The 22,973-nt window shown below is 20.7% G+C and overlaps 1 protein-coding gene and 1 long non-coding RNA gene across 5 annotated transcripts in view; one reads left to right on the top strand and one right to left on the bottom strand.

Annotated features, from left to right (window-relative positions):
• The window catches only part of LOC122497771, a 43,336-nt gene that overhangs the window by 4,126 nt on the left and 16,237 nt on the right, over positions 1–22,973 (top strand). Inside the window, exon 2 of the long non-coding RNA XR_006301173.1 lies at positions 22,112–22,304. This is a non-coding gene — a long non-coding RNA (uncharacterized LOC122497771). The remainder of the gene's footprint in view (positions 1–22,111; positions 22,305–22,973) is intronic.
• LOC122497769 overlaps positions 7,498–22,973 on the bottom strand; it is a 35,558-nt gene continuing 20,082 nt past the window's right edge. For all 4 annotated transcript variants that reach the window (XM_043605050.1, XM_043605049.1, XM_043605047.1 and 1 more), the window contains exons 3-6: positions 16,804–16,920; positions 11,834–12,109; positions 11,505–11,734; positions 7,498–8,171 (exon numbers count right to left, since the gene is read on the bottom strand). In XM_043605050.1, coding sequence (XP_043460985.1) covers positions 7,769–8,171; positions 11,505–11,734; positions 11,834–12,109; positions 16,804–16,920 — 1,026 coding nt within the window. In that variant the 3' untranslated portion in view covers positions 7,498–7,768. The remainder of the gene's footprint in view (positions 8,172–11,504; positions 11,735–11,833; positions 12,110–16,803; positions 16,921–22,973) is intronic.

Raw genomic sequence — 22,973 nt, 5'->3', positions numbered from 1 at the left:
AGTAAAAATAATCTCAAAAAACTTTTTTTTAATAAATTAATATTTTAATTAATATTTTAATGAATATTTTAATTAATAATTTAATGAATATTTTAATTATTAATTTAAAATATTTAAACTCCATTCAAAATCATTTATTTCATTCAATAGAAAATATTATAGTAATTTTTTTATATCTAAATTAAACTAAACTTAATAATGTTTAAATTAGATCGACGAATTAATTTGTAAATTTACCTCATTTTAAATTAATTGTTATTTTTTTCTACTTTTTGATTTTTTAAATATTTAATTTCAATTGAATAATTAATTTTTCAATTAAGTAAGTAATTAACTATTTAATTATTTGAATAATTAGTTACTCAATTAATTCAGCAATTTATTCAATTAATTAAAGAATTACTTTCTTAATTAATCATTTAACAAAAAAATTATTTATTCAATTAAATATTAAATCAAGTAACTACCTATTTAATTGTTCAATTAATTGAATAATTCATTAATCAATTCGGTAAATAATTAACGTTTTAATTAATTGAATAATTTATTACCCAATGAATTAAAATATTACTAATTCGAATTAATTATTTAAACAAATATTTATTTGATTACTCAATTAATTCATTATTACTTATTCCATTAATTTAAGAATATTTATTCAATGAACTAATTACTTATTTAATTAATGAATTAATAAAAAAAAATAATTATTCAATTAATTGAATACCAAATAATTCACTTAAATAAACAATTAACAACTTAATTAATTCCTTAATCCATAATTCAATTAAATAAATAATTAATTATTCAGCTGATTAAGTAATTATTTATTCCATTATTTAAATAATTACTTATCTAATTAATTATTTAATCAAATAATTAATTACTTACTTTAGTAAATAATTATCTATTGAACTATCAGAATAATTAATTACTCAATTGATTAAACAATTATTTATTCAAATAAATTATAACGTATTCTAATAATTAAATAATTTATTATTCAATGAATCAAATAATAATTACTTAATTAATCAATTAATCAAACAAATAATTATTCACTTAATAGAATTCTCAATAATTAAGTTTGGAAAGTAATTAAGAAAGTAATTAATTATTGAAATTAGTGAATTTTTTATTGAGGCCTCAATTAATTACTAAATTATTAAAGTAGGTAATTATTTATTTTATTAATTTAATTACCACTATTGCAATTAATCAAATAAATAGTTATTTAATTAATACACTAATTATTTAATTTATGAAAATTAAAATTTAAAGGTATTGATCTAAATATTATTGGATAAATTGATTTTTAAACTGATTCACATTGAGAGAGTCTAATTTGTATCTTCGGCAGGTTTAAAAAATTGTTTTTCACATCAAAGTCAGACTAGCGATCAAAAAACTTATAATATTTATATCGAAAAAATTTCTCTTGGTTTTCTGTTTTTAATTTACAGATTTGTAATTTATTTATTTTTTTTGCTTTTTTTTCTTTTTTTTGTATGATTGCAAAGTGGACCCGTGCAACATAAACGCATTTTTCTTTCTTAATTTTTTTGTTTGTTTTTTTTTTGTAAATCGTGGGTGGCGTCGTTTATTTGCATTCCCAAAACCTCTATAAGGTATTAATATAGGTACTTAGCACTGTAGGGATTTATCAATTTTTTATTTCTTTTTTTTTATTTTTTTATATAGGCTAGACTGGTATTTAACAAGGGCAAAAATTTATCGATACGTGATGTGAAGAAATAGAAACAAAAAAAATTGAATTATTTTTTGTTAATATTGTATACAATCATTTTTATATAATTAACTACTTGGTAATTTAGTAAAAACTATAATTTTTATATAATTAATTATTTTGTAAAATTGGATAGTATAAAAAAATATAAAAATAAAAAAATTCGAACTTGTTACCGATTTTTTTTTTTACTCTAGAAATAAAATTCAGGATTCTAAAAAAAATTTCACTTTATAAAGAGATTTGGAACTTAGGAATAATTGAATGAGAATTTTTTTCCTAATTTGATTTTTTTTTTTTAATGTTTCTAAATATTCACATCATGTATTGATTAGTGAAGTATATCACAGCCAGCCCCCATAGCATTCAAAAATTGAAAATAAAATAGGATTTGGGGGCCTTTAGGAATAATCGGTCATATCAGCTCGATCTTAAAAAATTCTTCTTTTTTTTCCCCGATTTCTTCACTAGCGTCTACAAATACATTCTTCATTGTCGTTTACAATAATTGCTATTATGAAATGTAGAAAAAATTATAGATATATTTATCTAGAATAGTTAAATTTCTATTTTTTTACTTATCGATCGAGCTGAGGCGCCTTATACTTTTCTTTTCATTTTTTTTTTTTTTTTTTTTTTGCGCGATTTTGTATTTTAATAAGTTAGTAATTACCGCTTTGGTAGTCTTTACTACTTAAGTACTGGTGCTTAAATGCATTACTGTATTGTTTTTATTTTGAATATATATATATATTATATTGATGTATAAAAAACGATTTTTATTAATTTTTCTTAATTGATAAAATACGAAAATTGAAGAAAAAAAATTATTTAATAATTGAAATAATCGACTATTTTTCAAGAAGGAGAAAATTATTTTTATTTGACTCACATAAATAATAATTATTTCACGTATAACCATAATTTTAATCACAAATTACTTGAGAAATAATTTTTTCGATAATAGTTAATTTATAAATAATTATTTCGCTAATAATTAATTTATAAATAATTATTTCGATAATAATTAATTTATAAATAATTATTTCGCTAATAATTAAATTATAAATAACTATAATTTCGATAATAATAATTATTTGGTAATTAGAATAGTTTTCATAATAATTATTCGATAATTACAAATTCGATAAATAATTACTTAACTCAATTTAAAAAATAATTAATTATTCAATCAAGTAAATAATTAACTATGAATTATCTGAAAAATTAATTACTAAATTGAGAGTCTGTTGGAGGGGGATAGCCTAGTGACTTTTTAAAAATCCTACTTTCAAGTCTGTTGGAGGGGGATAGTCTAGTGACTTTTTAAAAATCAATTAATTATTTAAACAAACAATTATTTGTTCAATTAATTATTTAAACAAACAATTACTTATTTAATTAATAATTTAATCAATCAAATTATTATTCAAATAATTGAATATTCAATAACTTAATTAAGTAGGTAAATAATTAACTATTGAATTAAAAAAATTAATTACTCAGCTAATTAAGCAATTATTTATTCGAAAAATTAAATAATTACTTATTCAATTAAGCAAATAATTAATAATCCAATCAAGTAAATAATTATCTACGAATTGTCTGCAAAATTAATTATTAAATTGATTCTGCAATTATTTATTAAATTAATGAAATAATTATTCATTTTATTAATCGATCAATGAATTATTCAATTAAGTGAATAATTGCATATTTATTAAATAATCAATCATTGAATTAATTCAAATTAATATTTGAAATAAGTAAATAATATTTGTTTATATAAATAAAAAAAGAAAAATTAATATTTTCTTTTTATTTATATAATATTTTGTAATTATTTAATAATTATTTAATTTACCATCGATATTTACTATCGATCAGCTATTTGAGTCAAATAATTAAGTGATAAATAATTATTTGATTGTCAAGTCATTATTTAAATTAAACAATTTCTTCATCCAATGCAATATTAAAATTGATATTATTAAATTTAGCGGAAAAATTGTCGATACAGTAATGCCTTTAAATTTAAAACATTTACAGTTCACGCGAGGCTTTAACAACTTTTTCATCATAAATCATAAATCACAGATCGTTTCAACGTTGACTCTCTAAAGTACATACGTTGATTCATTCTGATACACATACATTTTTGCCGACTCATTCGCAATTATTTCAAAAATTATTATTTTTTTTTTTTGTTTTTTTTCATCAGCCATAATATTTCTGTATATATATACATATATAATCTAAATTATATATTTATATATATAGAGTCAATTAAACTATTCAGTTTCCCATTATATTTTTTTTTTTTTTTGTATTAAAAAGTAAATTTGCAACTACTGTAAATTGTATTTTTAATTTTTTTTCTTTACAATAGGCTCGATAAAAATGAAACACTTTTTAAGTAACATAAGCTCTCTAGATGCTAACTAGTTAAAAAATACAACGAGAAAGATGTAAAGATCAGTCTGTATTATTAATAAATACTGTAAGATCGTTCATTTATAGTTATATAATTTAAATCAAAATAGAGTTAAAAATTAACCTATTTATTTTTTAATGGAATGCTATAATAGTAAATACTATAAGTAAAGAGACTTTGTAAGTCATCTGGTCTTCAAAAGTTACTTAATTTTTTTTTTCTTTTTTTTTATATTGAAGATATTTCATCAAACGACAGTCACTGTCAAGAGTTAATAATTTAATAAGATAATGTTTAAAATTCAATGACTCTCTTCCTAACGGAGGAAAATTTGTTTTTCACAGAAAACACAATTAGCAAACTTTCACTGTGCGGAAAGTCTTTTTTTTAATTAAAATTTAATTACATTTTCCTTCAAATATCGATTTTTTAAAATGCAATTTTGATGAAACTTGATTAAAACGAAAACGTCTAGACGATTTGAGAATTATTTAAAATTAATTGAATAAAAACAGGGTTGCCACAAAAAATTAATTTTGTTTTTCTCCGATTTTCAGCGAGAATTTTGACTTTTTCCTTTATTCCTCAAAAAAAATATATTAAAACTTCTAGTTCAAAATAAAATTGGTTATTGTGTCAAACTTTCTTCGATTATTTTTTAAAAATCCCATAAAATTCTTAATAAGTTCAATTATTTTTTAAAGAATTTTAGAAAATTTCAATTATTTTCCAAAAATTTCAATTACTTTAAAAGTTTAAACAATTTCAATTATTTTCCAAAAATTTCAATTACTTTAAAAGTTTAAACAATTTCAATTATTTTCCAAAAATTTCAATTACTTTAAACAATTTCAATTATTTTCCAAAAATTTCAATTACTTTAAACAATTTCAATTATTTTCCAAAAATTTCATTTACTTTAAACAATTTCAATTATTTTCCAAAAATTTCATTTACTTTATACAATTTCAATTATTTTCAAAAAATTTCAATTACTTTAAACAATTTTAATTCTTATTAATTCAATTATTAATAATAGAACTAAAATATTTTAAAAATCATATTTTTAAGAAGTTTAAACAAAATTAATTTCTAAATATCTATTAGAAAAATTTTAAATCGTAATTCTTTCAAAATAAAATTATTTTATTCAATTACTTATCAATTATCATTAAAATTCTTTGAAACTTCGATTGTTTTCTAAATCTCAAAAAAAATTTTTGAACAAGTTGTACTATTTTTAATAAATTTGTAGAGTATTTTTAATAAAATTTTACAGAGTTCCAATTAATTTGTTAATTTTTAAATAACTTTTTTTTAAGAGTCAGATATCTTTAAACAATTCACTTTAATTTTCTTAGAAATTAAACTTTTCCAGAATTTTAAATAAAATTATTTAAAACTTGAATAGTTTTTTAAATAAATATTTAATGAACAAATTGCATTATATTTAATAAGAATTCACTTAATTTGTTAATTTGCAAAAAAAAAAATATTTTTAAAAATCAAGTTTTTTCACTTCAAATCTTTAAACAATTGAATTAAAATTCCTTAAAAATACATGTTTTTAAAATTTTTAATAAAATTATTTAAAATTTGAATAATTTATATAAAAAATATTTAATTAACAAATTATGTTACATTTAATAAAATTTCACAAAATTTCCATTAATTTGATAATTTTTAAACTTTTTAATAAAATTTTTTTTAAAATGTAAGAATTTTGAAACAATTTAATTAAAATTTCTTAGAAATCCAATTTTTTCAAAATTTTAAATAAAATTATTTAAATCTTGAATTACTTTTAAAATAAATAATTTAATTACTAATTTCTTCACAGCAATTGAAATTTCTAAGAATTTTAGTTTTGAAACCTTATGAAATTTTCACTTATTTTTGAAAATTGATTTTTTTCAACTAAAATCTTTTTTGAGTTAAATGAAGTTGAGAATTTTAATTTAAAAAAAATTTAATTGTAATTTAATTTAATTTATTTATTATTTATTTAATTTGTAGAAATTTTATTTAATTTTCTTTTTCAAAAATATTTGTTGACACCAACAAACAGAATTTAATTATTCAAAATATATTTATTTATTAACTGAAATAAGAAAAAAGACATTGTTTTAAAATATTAATTATGCGATTCAAAAGTTTTTAAGTTGAAAAAAGAATCAAAAGAAGAAATTAAGATTTTGTTTTTCAATTAAATATTTTTTTGACACCAAAAAGCAGAATTTTTGTAGTAATTCTAAAATTTTGTTATTTTTTCAGTTTCTTTTGATAAAATTCCCTGATATTTCCCTGAATTCCCTGGAAAATTTCATTTTTCCTAATTTCCCTGACTTGTGGCAACCCTAAAATAAAAAAAATATTTCGTCAATTTAAAAAAACTTTTTCAAATCAAGAAAAATAAATAAAAAAAATAAAATATTTTCTCAATAATTTAACAATTGTCAGAGACTGTTGTCGACATTTAAAAATGTCAATTATTTAAAAATAATGGAATGCCAAAGGCTTTTGTTTATAGCGTATTAAGAGAATAAATTCTAGAAAAATTCTTTGACAGGTGTGAATTTTTTTTTTCCTCCTCTCATTAATAATTAATTTGAAAAAAGTGTCTTGAAAATGCTGTGTGTGTGATATGGAAAACTTACAGAAATTCGTTTATATATACACCATATATATATATATATATATATATATATATATATATATTTTTGTAAATTTCTGCATGGAATAAAGAAGCCCCACGTAAACTTTTCGCGTTTCATTATAACATGGAAATTTCAAAATATTTTCCCATATGCATAAATATATTCCCTATAAATATATTACTGCATAAATATTCATATGCAAACATTAACATAGGACAATGCTTCCATTTTTTTCTCGTATTGACAATAGAAAATAAATAAAACAAAATAAAAAGAATTTAAAAAATAAATCAAAGTTCGTCGAACGAACTTCGGATTAATTATTAATAAATAAAAATAATTCATTAAATAAATAAAAATAAAAAATAGTTTTACTATTTTTAGTTTAAAAAAGAGTTTCACTAGTAAAATAGTAGCAAAATATTTTTGCTATTTTTCTACTTTAAAACTTGTGCAGTAATAATATTTTTTTTTCTGTTTTGAAAAGAAGAAAAGTTTTTTAGCTTATATTTTTTTCAATTTGTACTTTTTTATTCTTCAGGATTAGCCCGAGGAATTTATAAGCTAGATTAACTTTTAACTTTATGAAAAATTTTAATAGAAACTTTTGTCCTACATTAATTTTCATTTTTCTTTTAATAATAATTCTTGTCTTTTTCTCACCGAGTTTTACAATTCTACATATTTTTTTTTAGAGTTTGGTGCAGAGAAGCAGAATGCGTGATTATTTTGGTAGAGTTGGATATCACCGTTTCATCGACATTTTGAATTATTTTTTTTTTTGTTTTTTTGTATTTTTTTTTGTCTATATATCAGTCTGATTCTGTTTTTTTTTATAATATGCAAATTCAATACTTCTCGCACTTTTAAACTTCTCGCACTCCTGAGATTCTGTAAATTGTTCATAAAACAAATTTCTTCTTTTCTCATTTACACATGCTCTTTAATATGATTATTATAATCATCTCCATTACCTAAGCTGTCCAATTCCTGTTTTACCTCACATTTTTCGTTCGTCGTTTGATCGTCATTGTTATCGTCGTGGTCGTGGTGGTCGTTATGCTCATCATTCTTTCCATTCTCGTCATTTTGAAATACATCTATTATCCTTTGTTCGATTGTTAATTGTCTAACTGCACTTTCTAAATTTCCTTTTAATATCGAATTTGCTCCGTACAATTGTCGCCACGTGTCCGGTATAAATGTCATTCGCACCATTTGATAAAATTTGTTGAATCCTAATTTTCTATAGAGACTTTGACTCGCTTCATTTTCTGGACGTATCACAACGAATGGACTGTAGCCGCGGTCGGCGACTGTTTTCGTCAGGTATCTGAAGGAAATGGGAGAATTTTTTTTCAATTAATCACTAAATGAATAATAATATTATTAAAAATTAATAGAAAAATTATAAATTAATAAAAAAAAGTAGAAATTAATAGAAAAATTAGAAATTAATGAAAAAAAGTAGAAATTAACAGAAAAATTAGAAACAAATACTAGAAATTAAAAAAATAATGATCCACAAGTTTTGAACGTTCAAAGAGACGGAAGATTATTCACTAAAAATATTTTCATAAAATAATTGCAATAAAAATTAAAAAATTAAATTTTACAGTTAGAAGTTTTATAATTAATTCTTATTTTGTGACCAGGCCTGGGATCGATTTTAAAAAGCAAAAATACTTTTGTTAGTCAGTTCAAAGTACAAAAAAAAAAAAAAATTGGAATAGTCGTTTATTTTATTCCGAGTTATCACCAAACTAATATTTTCTACTTCTGTGACTTTTTCATAATTTCCAGAAAATTCTTTAACTTTTTTCCTTATTCCAATTTATAATAACTATAAGTTTTTGTAAAATTGAATTATTTTCAACTAACTGTTTAATACACTTCTTATCATTTTTCTTCAAAAGAAACGATTAATTTTAAAAATTGTAATTAAACTTTTTAATATCTAAAATTTATTTCAATTATAAAAATTTAATTATTCTAAAATCTAAATTCTTCTAAATTGAATTATTTTTTAAAATTTTTAACTAGTTTTTGAAAAGTTTAATAATAATTTTTTAAAAGAAGTATTTAATTGAAAAATAAATTAAAATAATGAAAAAATGAAAAATTTCCGAACAAATTCAAGTATTTAATTATTATTAACAAATTAACAAATATTTAATAACAAAATTTAACTGAAATTCTCAAAAAATTTCATTTTTAATCTTCTTAAAAATTTAAATATGTCTAAAAATTGATAAAAAAATTTTCCAATATTGAATTAATTTCTTGAATTTTTAACTATAATTCTTCTCTTATTCAATTAACTTTCATTATTTTGAGAAAAATTTTCAGAAAATTTTGAGAATTTTATTATTAAAAACAAAAGTTCATTTAAAAATCTTGAAAATTCAATTCTTTTCAATTCAATATTAAGAAATTTCAATTACTGGATAGTTTTTTCAAATTTAAGATTATATATTTAAAGATTTAAATAATTTCTCCAAATTTTGAACTAAAATTTTTCAAAAAACGATGTTTGTTGCAATTTTTAATTAAAAGTTACCCTTAAATTCAAATTATCGAAAATTTTAATTTGAAACTTCTTAAAAATATTTCTCCAAATATTTTTACTAAAATTTGCTAATATTGAATTAATTTTCAGAATTTAACACTAAAATTACTCTCTTAAATTATTTTCATTATTTTGAGAAAAGTCTTTGAGAATTTAATTTTTAAAAACAAAAATTCATTTAAAATTCGTCTAAAATTCAATTATTTTCAATTCATTACAACGAAATTTCGATTATTCGCTTGTTTTTTAATTTCAGAGTAAATATATTGAAAAATTCGACTAATTTCCAAAAGAATTTAAATTAAATTTTTAAAAAACTGTGTTCTTTGGAACTTTTAATTAAAGTTCCTCTAAATTTCAATTCTCGAAAATTTTAATTTGAAACCTTTTGAAATTTAATTATTTCTACAAATTTTTACAAAACTTTACTATTAAATTATTTTCTAGAATTTCGAACTGAAATTCTTCTCTAAATTAATTATTTTTTACAATTCTGAGAAAATTCTTCGAGAGTTTAACAAATTGAAAAAAAGATTAATTTAAAATTCGTCTAAAATTCAGTTCCCTTCAATTAAATTTTACGAAATTTCTATTATTCTCAAGTATCTTAATTTAATAACATATATTTTCCAGAATTTTTAACTGAAATTCTTTTTTAAATTAATTATTTTTTACAATTCTGGGAAAGTTCTTTGAGGGTTTAATAATTTAAAAACCAAAGTTCATTACAAATTCGTCTCAAATTCAATTTTAAGAGATTTCGAATTAGGAAATTAGTTGAATTTTTAAAGACATTTTATTAAATTAAGAAATTAAGAATTAAATTTAATTTGAACTCAAATTTTTCCAAAAAAAACTATTTTCTTTGGAATTTTTATTTAAATTTTTTGAAAATCCTGAAAATTCAAATTTTCAGAAATATAAATTTGAAACCTTTAGCAATTTAATTATTTCCCAAAATTTTTACTGTAACTTTTCCAATATTTATTTTCTAGAATTTTTAACTGAAAAATCTTGTCTACATTAATTATTTTCAAAAATTTTCAGAAATTTATTCTAGAATTTAAATATTTCATTTCATTATCATTTACAAAATACAAAAGTTCATTTCGAATTCGACTTAAATTCAATTCTTTTCAATTCAATTTTAAGAAATTTCGTTGATTGGAAAGTTCTTTAATTTAGTAACATATATTTAACAATTTAACTAATTTCTAAAAGAGTTTGAACTAAAATTTTTCGAAAAACTAGTTTCTTTTAAATTTAAATTTAAATTTTCTCAAAATTCAAATTTCAGAAATCTTAATTTTAAATCTTTGGAAATTTAATTATTTCCCAAAAATTATATTTATTTTCTGAAATTTTAAACTGAAAAATCTTCTCTAAATTAATTATTTTCATCAATTTTCAGAAAGTTATTCGATAATTCAAATATTTAAATTCCTAAATAAAACCTAATTCTATTTTTTTTTAAAGAATTGCAAACATTTGTAATTTTTCTGACCTGCGTAAAAATTAAAAAAAAAATGTAAAAACAAGTCCAATTCATAAATAAATTTAAAAAAATAAATTAAATTAAATTAAATTAAAATTAAATTAAATTAAAAGTAAATTAATTAAATTAAATTAAATTAAATTAAAAAATTTTATTTGACTTTTTAGGTAAAAAAAAATTTGACAAATTGAAATGAAGGAGTTACGAATTAGAACCGTTTTTAAGTATCAAAATAAAACAAAATAAATATTTAATACCCAAAATTGGTTCTCAATTGATCCCAATTATTAGAATTTAACAATTATTTTTTTTACAGTAAGAACGAAAGGACTGAGTGACGCAAAAAATATTGCAATAAAATTTTAACTTCAAGTATAGAAAATAAACTAAAATATTTCAAGTAGAAATAAAATAAAATAAATTGGTTCTAAATTAATCCCAATTATTGGAATTTTGTCAATTATTTTTTTACAAAAGAACTGAGTGACGCAAAAATTATTGCAATAAAATAAAAATTCGCCAGTTTGAACGTTTAAAACTTCAGAACCATAAAGAAATCTCAAAAAAAAAAAAAAAAAAAAATTGAGGAAAAAAATGGTTACTTTGCTAGTCGTAATCCATAGCCTTTTCTTCGGTGTTCGGGTTTGGTTTGCATGGAAAACATTGCTCCATAATATGACTGCACCATCCAGGCGGCGAGTTTTCCATTAACGAAAACACCGGCACCTGGTAAAATCCTAATGAGTCTTAGAAACACCTCTTGACATTCCATGTCATTGGCAGGATACAAATCGTGGATGCATTCCGCATGCTCCGGTTTTAAAGGAAGAACCTAAAATACAGAAAAAAAAATTATTCTACAATCTATTTCTATTTTTTTTTCTATTTCTATATTTTCGATTTAGAAAAAAGGAAGAAAAAAAATTCTTACCTGTGATTCTGCAGGTACAGATTCATCTTCAAAATTCTCAATATTTTCAATATTTTTGATATTCTTACAGGACCAGACATCGCCAAGAACCTGCTCGACTATTCCAATGCCATTGTAGAGTCGAATTAGTTCATCGGAAATTAGCGAATGAACAAAATTAATGTACAGTGGTCTTGACCAATCGATTAAAATATCCTCGTCCTGCATGATCCTTAATAATTCCAGTTGACCAATAGGACAGAATACGCCAACGCTCTCGTAAAACAGACCGTGAGGCTGAAAATATAGACAATCAATTTTTATTCACTCCACAATCACAATAATCACAATAATAATAAAAAACAAAAATAATACTCCATGAAAATAGTCAGAAAGTAAAACTAAAAATAAATGCAAATAATAATAAATAATAAATGAGAATAATAATAAATTAAAATAATGCTAAATAAAAATGACAATAAATAAAAGTAATAATAATAAATAAAAATAATTTAATAAAAAAATAATAATAATAAAAAATAAGAATAATAAAAAAAAATAATAATACAAAAAACTAATAATAATAATGAATAAAAATAATAATTATATTTAATTAAATGTTAATTATACAAAATTTTAATATCAATAATTTACCAAATCATTATCGAAATTAATTTATTAACCGATTATTATAAAATTTTATTACTATAAACTGTTAACGAAATTATCAATTTATTTTGTCCACTATTAAATTTATTGACAAAAAAGTAATTAATATTTATGTAAAATAATAAAGACTAAAATTTTGCTAATTATAATTTATTATCAACTAGCAAATGTTACGTGCGGAACGTGATATTCAATTTGTTATTGTTATGCAAATTAAAAAATTTTTTATTTTTATTTTTAAATAATTTGAAAATCAAAGTTGAAAAAATCCACTTATTAAGTACAAAATTAATTATTATTGTTTATATTTTCCAAATTTTTTAAATATAATTCTGCGCAGTAATTCAATTATTTTTATGCAATTATAATAACAATCTTCATAAGAATTCCATTATTTTTAAAAATAGTAAAATTTTTTGCATAAATTCAATTTTTTTGTAAAAAATTTTAATAAAATTTTCCAAAAGAATTCAAATATTTTCTAAAATTTTAATAAATCCTTCTAAACATTACAATTATTTTTTTTAAATAGTAAAATCTTTGCAAAAATTCAATTATATTTAATAAAATTTCACGATAGAATTTAATTATTTTTTTAATTCGTTATAAAATTTTTCAAAAGAATTCAATTATTTTCTAAAATTTTAATAAATCCTTCGCAAGAATTCAATTATTTTTATAAATAGTAAAATTCTTTGTAGTAATTCAATTATTTACAAAACAATTTTAATTCAATTCCTCGGAAGAATATTCAAATATTTTCAAATATTTCCATAAAATTCAATTATTTTCTAAAATTTTAATTACACGAAAGAATTGAATTATTTTCAAAAATTCCCGTAAAATTCAATTTCAACAAGAATTTAAAATTCTTTAAAAAATAATTCAATTATTCTCAAAATATTTTTAAAAATTCTAAATGAAAATTAAATTACTTTCAATGCAATTTTTAAATATATTATTCGTCAAAAAAATTGAAAGAATTCAATTTTTTTTCAAAAACTAATAAATTTCTTCTAATGAATTCAATTATTTTATATATACTTAATTTTAATTAAATTCTTTATAGAAATTTAATTATTTTCGAAACAACTTCAATTGAATTTCTCGAAAGAATTTAATTATTTTCAAATATTTCTATAAAATTCTTCAAAAACAAATCAATTATCAGTTAAATATTTCTAATAATAATTTATTTCCAATTAAATATTATTAACAATTAATTTATTGTCAATTAAATATTTTTCATAATAAATTACAATTGCTAATGATAATAAATTATTAATGAATATTGTACGATTGAGTTTCGTGAAACGAACATTTAATTTAATTACAACCATTAAATTAATCATTAAACTTTGGAATTGTGCGATTTATAAAAAAATTACGATCGTCACATTTGTATTTATTATTAACAATTAAATTTAAAATATTGTCGCGCATTTAAGATTTGAATTTCATTTATGTATTATTTTTTGTTTTTAATGCTTTAATGAACTTAATAATTTTTTAAACAAATACGTTTAATTATTATTTTCATTTTCAAACGGTGTTTAAATAAATAAAAAAAAAAATTTATTTAATTCAAATAACCGATTACTTGCCTATTCTCAAAGAAATATTCACTTTAATCGAATAATATTTATTTAAATCAAATAAATTGTATTTCAAACAAATAAATTATATTTGAACAAATAATTTCAGTATTTGAAGCAAATACCATTTAATCGGATCTAAATAAAAATTATATGATTCAAGTAAATATTTATTTGATTGCTGTTGACAAATAATCTGCTACTTGAATCAAATAATTTTTTTTCAATGTATTATTAGAAATTGTTTTTAAATAATTATTACTATTAGAAATATTCCACTGATTAACGCAATACTATTTAAAATATTTATTTGATAATAAATTACTATTAATCAATTATTAATAAATCAAAGAATTTTAACAAAAATAAAATGAAAATTTTGCCATTATTATTATAGAAATACTTCCTCTATGAGGAAGTAATATTTAATTGATATAATAAATTATTAATCAATTATTAATTAGTTATTATTAAATCAGAGAATTTCAATAAATCAAATGAAAATAAAGCTTTACCATTACTATTAAAAATATTTAATTGATAGTGATACATTATTATTAATTAATTATTAATTAATATTACATCAAGGAATTTGAATAAATTAAATTAAAATTTTACCATTATTATTAAAAATATTAAGTTAATATTAAATTATCATTAATTAATTAATAATTAATATTAAAAAACGAAATTTTAATAAATTAAATTAAAATTTTACCATTATTATTAAAAATATTTAGTTGATAATAAATTATCAGTAAATTAATATTAATGAATTATTAATTAAATACTAATTAATTATTAATTAATCAGAGAATTTTAATGAATTAAATCCTAAATTTTAATTAAAAAAAATTTGTATTGCTTCGAAATTTCTTAGATATTATATAAAAAATTGATAATTGAGAAAATTTTCCAGAATAAAGCAGTAATTAGTGCGATGATGTTGCGTTGATTAACGACAGAGCAGTGACATTGCCAGGATTTTGGCGATAATTTCTATATATGTATATATGTATATATATATACATTATTAGAATTAGTGCTGATAAATGCGTTCTTAAAGAGGGGGTGAGGTCGAGGACGAAAGACGAGGAAACAGAAACAAGAATCGCTGGCGATTAGCCAAATGACAAAATCAACCTAAGGGTTCATTTTTTCTATTTTCTTTTTAAACTTTTCTCTCTTTCTCTCTCTCTCTCTATATATATATATAATGTGGAATTTTTTCACTTATTGGATAAAAGTTTTTCAATTTGTATTTATCGCACACAATACTTGTAATTTTAACTCTTTCGCGAAAGAGAAATTTCTTTTCTTTTTCTTTTTTAAAGAACATTTCTATATTATCACGAAAAAAGAAATTCTGAAAAATTACCCCAGGGTGAATATTATTAAAACTGGTGTCAGCTTCGTGACTCACATTTCACCTTTTATTCTTGATTAAGTGATGTAGTTTCTTTTTTCAGTGAAAAGTGTTCCTTTAAACACGTCGTTTATTTTTTTTTTTACTTTCATCTATTTTTAAACAATTTTACTTTTTTTTTTGCAGAAAAATATTTTTTTTTTTTGCTGCAACAAATTTTTGGGTTTTTTTTCAACTAGAGATTTATTTTTCAAGGATTTTCGTAAAGACTCTTTTGCTTACTATTTATTATTATTTATTGTGTTCTTCTTTAATCTATTTTTCAATAATTTTTCATTTTTTTTTTTTTTTTGTTAATGTAGAAAAATATTTCTTTCCTTGGGAGAATTTTTTTCGTTCAGTGAAAATTTGGCTGTTTTTCAATTATAAAGATTTATTTTACGATATTCGGGAAATATTGTTTGTTTATTATTTTTTCTATGATCTATTTTTTAATATTTCTATTAACTTTTTTTTTGAATGTAGAAAAATATTTCTGCCGTTAGGAAATTTTTTTCATTCAGTAAAAATTTGAAAGTTTTTTCAATTAAAAATTTATTTTACAACGATATTCGGGAAAAATTGTTTGTTTATTATTTTTTCTTTGATCTATTTTTCAATATTTCTATTAACTTTTTTTTTCGAATTTAGAAAAATATTTCTTTCGTTGGGAAATTTTTTTTGATTCAGTGAAAATTTGAAGGTTTTTTTTCAATTAAAAATTTATTTTTCATCGATATTCATGAAAAATTTATTGTTTATTATTTTTTCTTTAATCTATTTTTAAACAGTTTTCCTTTTTTATTCAAAAATTCAAAATTATTTTAAATAGTAGGTACAAAAATTCTTTTTAATAAAAATATACAAAAGGAAATACAAAAAATATCCAAAACATAGGAAAATAAAAATTTTTTAAATAAAAATCAGCAAATGAATAAAAATATGTGAAAAAATATTTTCATTTATTTTTATTGTCTTAATAAAAAAATAAGCTCGACAGATATAAATAAAAAATAAGAAAAATATGCAAAGAAATAAAAATATACAGAAGAAAATACAAAAAAAAAAATAGAAAAATAAAAATACACAAAAACAATATAAAATAATAAAAATACACAAAAAAATATAAAATAATAAAAATATACAGAAGAAAATAAAAAATAAAGTTTGTGAAAAAAACTAAAAATATAAAAAATAAAAAAGTAAAATAAAAATTGCTTTCTATTTATATAAACTTGAAAATTTATTTTACGATTTCTGTCGACTCTGGATTCTATTATTAGCTTTAAAAATTAAATGGAATTAATTTAAAATAAACTTACGGCAAGTGTCATCCCTGGAAAATGCAAACAAACCGGAACCTCTGGCCATTCATTGGCAACGTAAAAATGAAATTCCCATACTCGATGTTTCATGTAAGTCAATACGGTTTGATGAAACTGAAAAAATCACAAAGAAATTAGTTCACCTTTGTTTTAAAAATTATCTACATTTATTTAAATATCTAAAGAACAAAAAAATAAACCAAAATATAGAAAAATAAAAAAAAATAAAGAAAAATAATTAAAAATAAAAATAAATAAAAATATATAAAATTAAATAAACATAAAAATAAATAAAAATAAAACTATATACAAAAATAAAAATAATTATTTTAAATTTACCAAATTTTGACATTTCAAAAAAAAATTCTAATTTTCGAGTAATTATTTTAATTGCTCACCATAATTACAATGTACAAGAAAGCAATAAATAATTTTTGGAAAAAGAGCCAGTAAAATTAATCCTCATAAATAAGGCATTGTTGGGGAGAAAAAAAAACTGAAATTTACATATTTCTTTTGGCAAATTATTTATTTAGAAAAAAATATATATCCTCTCTAATTTTCAAGCTATTCAGCATACTTTGTCACGCGAATAAAATTACATCTGATTAAATAAACTCGAAAGTAACACTTAAAATTATAATAAGTTTAAAATATTTATTATTTACCCGAGTGAAAATTAACAGTCAGTGCGGGAAAATGATTAAATCAACATTGCAGAGAATGAGGTTTTTTTTCTGTTTTTGGAGCAAGAGAAAAAAAGGGCGAAAAAAATTCTGATTACTGTATGTGACGAACAGGAAATGGAAAATTTGTTTCAAGACAAAATATAATGAAAATTAATTATTAATGTAGATCAGTGTATTTAAGAGTAGTTTAATACTGAAAATAAACCCGTCTGCATCTAGACATGTATGCATTCCAACTATCGAAAAGGCGATTGAGGGTCAAGGTCGAGTCCTGACTCACGCGAAGGTTTTTCGTTCTCCTGAACGAAATCGATGGAACCATATGCATGTGTGTATGTGTGTTTTTGTCAAAACAAAAGAAAAGACCGAGGATTTTTTTTTTTTTTTTTTTAATAATATTTTCGATTAAATTTGATTTGATTGATATGAGAGAAAGAGAGAGAGAGAGAGAGAGAGAGAGAGAGAGAGAGAGAGAGAGAGAGAGAGAGAGAGAGAGAGAGAGAGAGAGAGAGAGAGAGAGAGAGAGAGAGAGAGAGAGAGAGAGAGAGAGAGAGAGAGAGAGAGAGAGAGAGAGAGAGAGAGAGAGAGAGAGAGAGAGAGAGAGAGAGAGAGAGAGAGAGAGAGAGAGAGGAGAGAGAGAGAGAGAGAGAGAGAGAGAGAGAGAGAGAGAGAGAGAGAGAGAGAGAGGAGAGAGAGAGAGAGAGAGAGAGAGAGAGAGAGAGAGAGAGAGAGAGAGAGAGAGAGAGAGAGAGAGAGAGAGAGAGAGAGAGAGAGAGAGAGAGAGAGAGAGAGAGAGAGAGAGAGAGAGAGAGAGAGAGAGAGAGAGAGAGAGAGAGAGAGAGAGAGAGAGAGAGGAGAGAGAGAGAGAGAGAGAGAGAGAGAGAGAGAGAGAGAGAGAGAGAGAGACAGGAAACGAGGAATTTGATACCAATATGTAAAGATCGATCAGGAAAATATTTTGGCAGAGACACTTTTGACGAGAAAATAATTTTTCTATTTTAAAATTAATTTCCTCAGTAGAATTTTTTTAAATTAAAATTCAAAAATTGATTAATAAATAAATTTACTTATTATTAATAAATAAAAAATTGTTTGTCCCACAGAAAAGGAACACTTTTAACGAAAATATTTTTCCGCTTTTTAAAAATTAACTTTTCCCAATAAAAATAAAATTTTTCAAACTAAAAATGCTAAAAATCAATTTTATTAGTTGTTAAAAAAATATAGTTTTAAATTAATTTTTTCAATAAAATCTTTTATTCCTAAAAATTCAAAAATCCTTAATAAATAAAATATAATTATTGTTTTTTAATAAAAAGGCCTAAATATGCCAAAAAACCATATTTTATTAAAAAATAATTAGAAAACGGTTTCAACGAAAAAGCAAATTTTAAATTTGTTACTATAATAATTAATTATTATTAATTATTGCAAAAAAAAATATTTTTTCCCATTGAAATGAAACAATTCTTAACGAAAATATTTGTCTCTTTTTTGAATTAAGTTTTTCATTTTTCATTTTTTCAAATACGAATACAAAATTAATTTTATTAAATAAATCCAACTATTAACAATTTACGTAACTAATTAATTAATAATTATTATATTAAAAAAAGAAATAATAAAAATTAAAAAATTAAGAATAAAACAATTTTAGATTATTCGTACAATAATTTATATTTAATTTCATACAATAATTATTTCTACTGCTTACTATAATTTTCCCTTCGTCCTTGATTTTTTTATACACTTTTTTTCCCAAAATTATTGATTTTTGAAATACGTTTTATTGTTGAAACTATAGAGTAAATTTACGATTCTACCAAAATTTTGGCATTCGATTAAAAATAAAAAGTTTTTTTCGTTTTTTGCAAATATAATATATATAAAAAAAATTGTCTTGTTTGGATCATAAAAATTCTAATAATGTTGAAAAAAAGATTAGTTTTCACGACATAAAAAAACTGGTGCCTCAAAGGGATAATTAAATTCTTTTTTTTAATACCTGCGCAAAAAAGTTTCCTCTCATGTTAAATAATAAATTATTAGAGAAAAAATTTCAACTTTTAAGTTAGGTAGGTATATAATCAAAGTTGTGTATAGTGTGATAAATTAATTATCTTGATGGATTAATTCAGAAAATAATTAAATCAAAAAACTTTGAGAAATCTCCATAGGTGCATAATTTTTGTATGAATTCTATTCGTTAGTAATATAAATTAATTACAACAATATTTTATTTATAAAAAGAAAGAGGAAAAAATTCGAAATATAATAAAATCTCGAGCAAAAAATTAATTTATTTTTAATTATTTAATTAATAAGTAGGTAAAATAAATAATAAAATAATTTAAATCTTTAAATTTTTAGAAAAATATTTAAAACTAAATTATAAATAACTAAATAAATAAACTAAACAATAAATATTTGTTTTCTAAAAAAGTGATACTTTATTTATGCATTGTGTGGAGAAAAAAAATCGAAAAAATCGCATTTTATTAAAATAAAACGAAAAAGTGTCATTTTTTGAAAAACAGAATTAGAAAAAACTGTCGAAAAAAAGGCATTGAATCAAAAAGTTTGTGAATCGAGTTTTTTATTTTTAGAAATAAGAAAAAAAAATAGGGTGATGATGACGGTGTAATATACACACTTGATATGGGAGATTAAGTAGACGTTCCATTAACAAGTTTGTACCTGTTGATTGATTGATATAGAGGTTCTAGTTTAATTCAATATCCCTGTCTATATATTCAAAACAGCCTTTCCATATCGATATTCCATTCGATGCGCACAATTAATTTGTATCAACATTTTTCCCAATTCCAAATATATCTTTCTTCAAGTTAAATATCAAAAAATTAAATAATTTGCAAATTCCTAAATATATTCCACGTTAAAATCCCCCCCCCCCCCGCTTCTGTTGGATGCAAACAATTATTAAGAACAAAATTTTTAATGCCAAAATATTTTTTCTAAACAAGAAAATTGATACGAAATTTTTACAATTTTTTTTTTTAAATAATCCCCCCTTTAAAAAATATAATTTATCAACTGAAATAGAAGAAAATAATTTTTCTATTAAATGCTCAAAGAATTTTCCGGCAAAATTGTAATTGAAAAAAAATTAAATTAAAAATTCCCTTCCGGAAAAAATGATAATTCCAAAGAACAATAATTTCTCTCAAAAAAATATTTTCTTTACTGGAAATTATTTTTTTCCTTCTATTTTGATAATAGAATTTAGAAGAAAATTCATGTTCTCTTTTAATTTAGTCGACAAATTATATTTTCTTGTTGTCATTATTTTTATTATTTCTATTTTTTTCGAATTACAACTTTTTCGAATAAAAAAATTTTTTTTTTTGCTTTTAATTCAGTTGACAAATTATTTTTTTAACTAAATTACAAGGAAAAAAAATTTTGCTCTCAAAATATTTGAAAAAATTATATTAAAAATTAGATTCTTTTCATCTGATGAATTCAAACAATTACATTTCGTATAAAATTAAACAATCATATTAAAAAAAATTTCCTAATATCTAAATAAATTTTTCTTTAAAGCAATTTTTTCATTTTTAAATCTTCTCTTTATAATAATTAAAAAAAAAAAAAAAAAAAATTGTTATCAAACTGAATTAAAAACAATAAATTTTCTCTCAAAGGCAGAAAACCAATATTCTTTCTTACGCTGAATTTTTATCATTTTATTTTAATCCGGAAAATTTTAATCTAAGTGTTTGTAAAGTGTATTTGAAAAGCAGAAAACAAAAGAAAAATCCGCATCGTGAATCAGCTGGATTAAAAGAAAAAAAATTTCTCTCAAAATGCTCTCAAGAATATAAGGAAAAATTATAATTAGCAGTGAAGAAAAATATATTTGTCTAGAAAATTTAATAATCGTTCTTAATTATTTAAACATTTTTTTCATTTAAATAATTTCTTTTAAATTACTTTTCTTTAAATTATTATTTTCTAAATTATTTTTTCTAAACTATTTTTTTCTAAATTATTTGTAATTATTTAAGGTTTGAAAGCATTTTGAAAAGCAAAAACGAAATTTACAATATTCCTTCTTCTGATGAATTCAAATAATTAAGAAAAATTTTTAATTTATCAAAATATCGTATTTAGAAAGCAACTTTTTAATTTTTAAATCTCCTTTTCATAATAATTCCCAAAAAAAAAATTTTTATCAAACTGAATGAAAAACAATAAATTTTCTCTCATAAATGCTTTCAAAATATCTGCAAAAATTAGATTAATTAGATTAAGATCGGATTAAAAATAAGATTCTTCTAACAAATGCAAACATAAAAAAGAATTTTCTTCAAAAAAATTTTTTAATTTTTGAATCTCCTTTTTATAATAATTCTCAAAAAGAAAAATTGTTTACCAAACTGAATGGAAAGCAATAAATTTTCTCTCAAATGCAGAAAACCAATATTCCTTCTTACGCTGAATTTTTATCATTTTATTTCCATTCGGAAAAATTTAATCTATACTAAGTGTTTGTAAAGTAATATATATTTGAAAAGCAGAAAACAAAAAAAAAAAATAAAATAAAAAAAAAATTCAAAAATCCGCATCGTGACAAGGTCTATTATATTTTGCAGGTGCGGAATAAAGTCGAATGGATTAGAGGTCTTCGAGCTTACGAGGTCTCGCAATGCAGTGATACCAGCGAGTAGTTATTCAGGAGCAAACGAACGAACGACCTTGACATTGACTTCAACAGACATTGGTTTTACGTGGATTCCATTTTAATTTCAAGGACATTCGCTAAGACGATTTATCAAAAAAATATCAGTAAGTAGGTACCCAAAAAACTTTTGCTAAATATAAAAAGAAAACAAAAAAAAAACGGAAAATATTACTTTTTCTCTTCCTGGCTTCAAATCCAAAACACAAAAAAAGAAAATCTCAATTTTCCTCAAAAAAGAGCTTTTGTTCTCTTTAAGTTTTTCCTTTTTTTTTATCGATTTTCAACGAATATTAAAAGGAACAAAGCTTTAATCCTATCGTAAATGACGCCTGGATATATAATGAGAAAAATTTCTTTGTTAAAGGAATTTTTTTTTTGGTCCCTCTCTTCATTTTAGAATTCACTCGAGAATTTTAAATCGCAAAAATTTTGTCTGTTTACATTCGGCTTTTCAGTTTTTTTTTCTTCTTTTTCCCTTCTATTCATATGAAGTGCCTTTGTAATCTTTGAACTTTGTTTATATTTTAAATAATTATTATTGGACTAGAATATTTTTTATTCTCACTTTTATATAATTTTATCCATTTTAGTTTTTTTCGCTTTTTCCATTTTAGTTTTTTTCATTTTTTCCACTTTATTTCTTTACATCAATTTTATTATTTATTTTAGAATACCAACGATTATTTTATTACTTTTTTTTATTATTTTCCGATTATTTTCTTCCAATTTTCATGTTTTTTTTTAAACGAAAAAATGGAAATAAAATTTCCTTA

The sequence above is a fragment of the Leptopilina heterotoma genome, unplaced genomic scaffold (genome assembly GCF_015476425.1).
Source record: "Leptopilina heterotoma isolate Lh14 unplaced genomic scaffold, ASM1547642v1 Lhet_136, whole genome shotgun sequence".
In the NCBI taxonomy this organism is placed as follows: domain Eukaryota; kingdom Metazoa; phylum Arthropoda; class Insecta; order Hymenoptera; family Figitidae; genus Leptopilina; species Leptopilina heterotoma.
The sequence above is the reverse complement of the archived record's forward strand: the minus strand, read 5'-3'. Positions and strand labels throughout refer to the sequence as shown.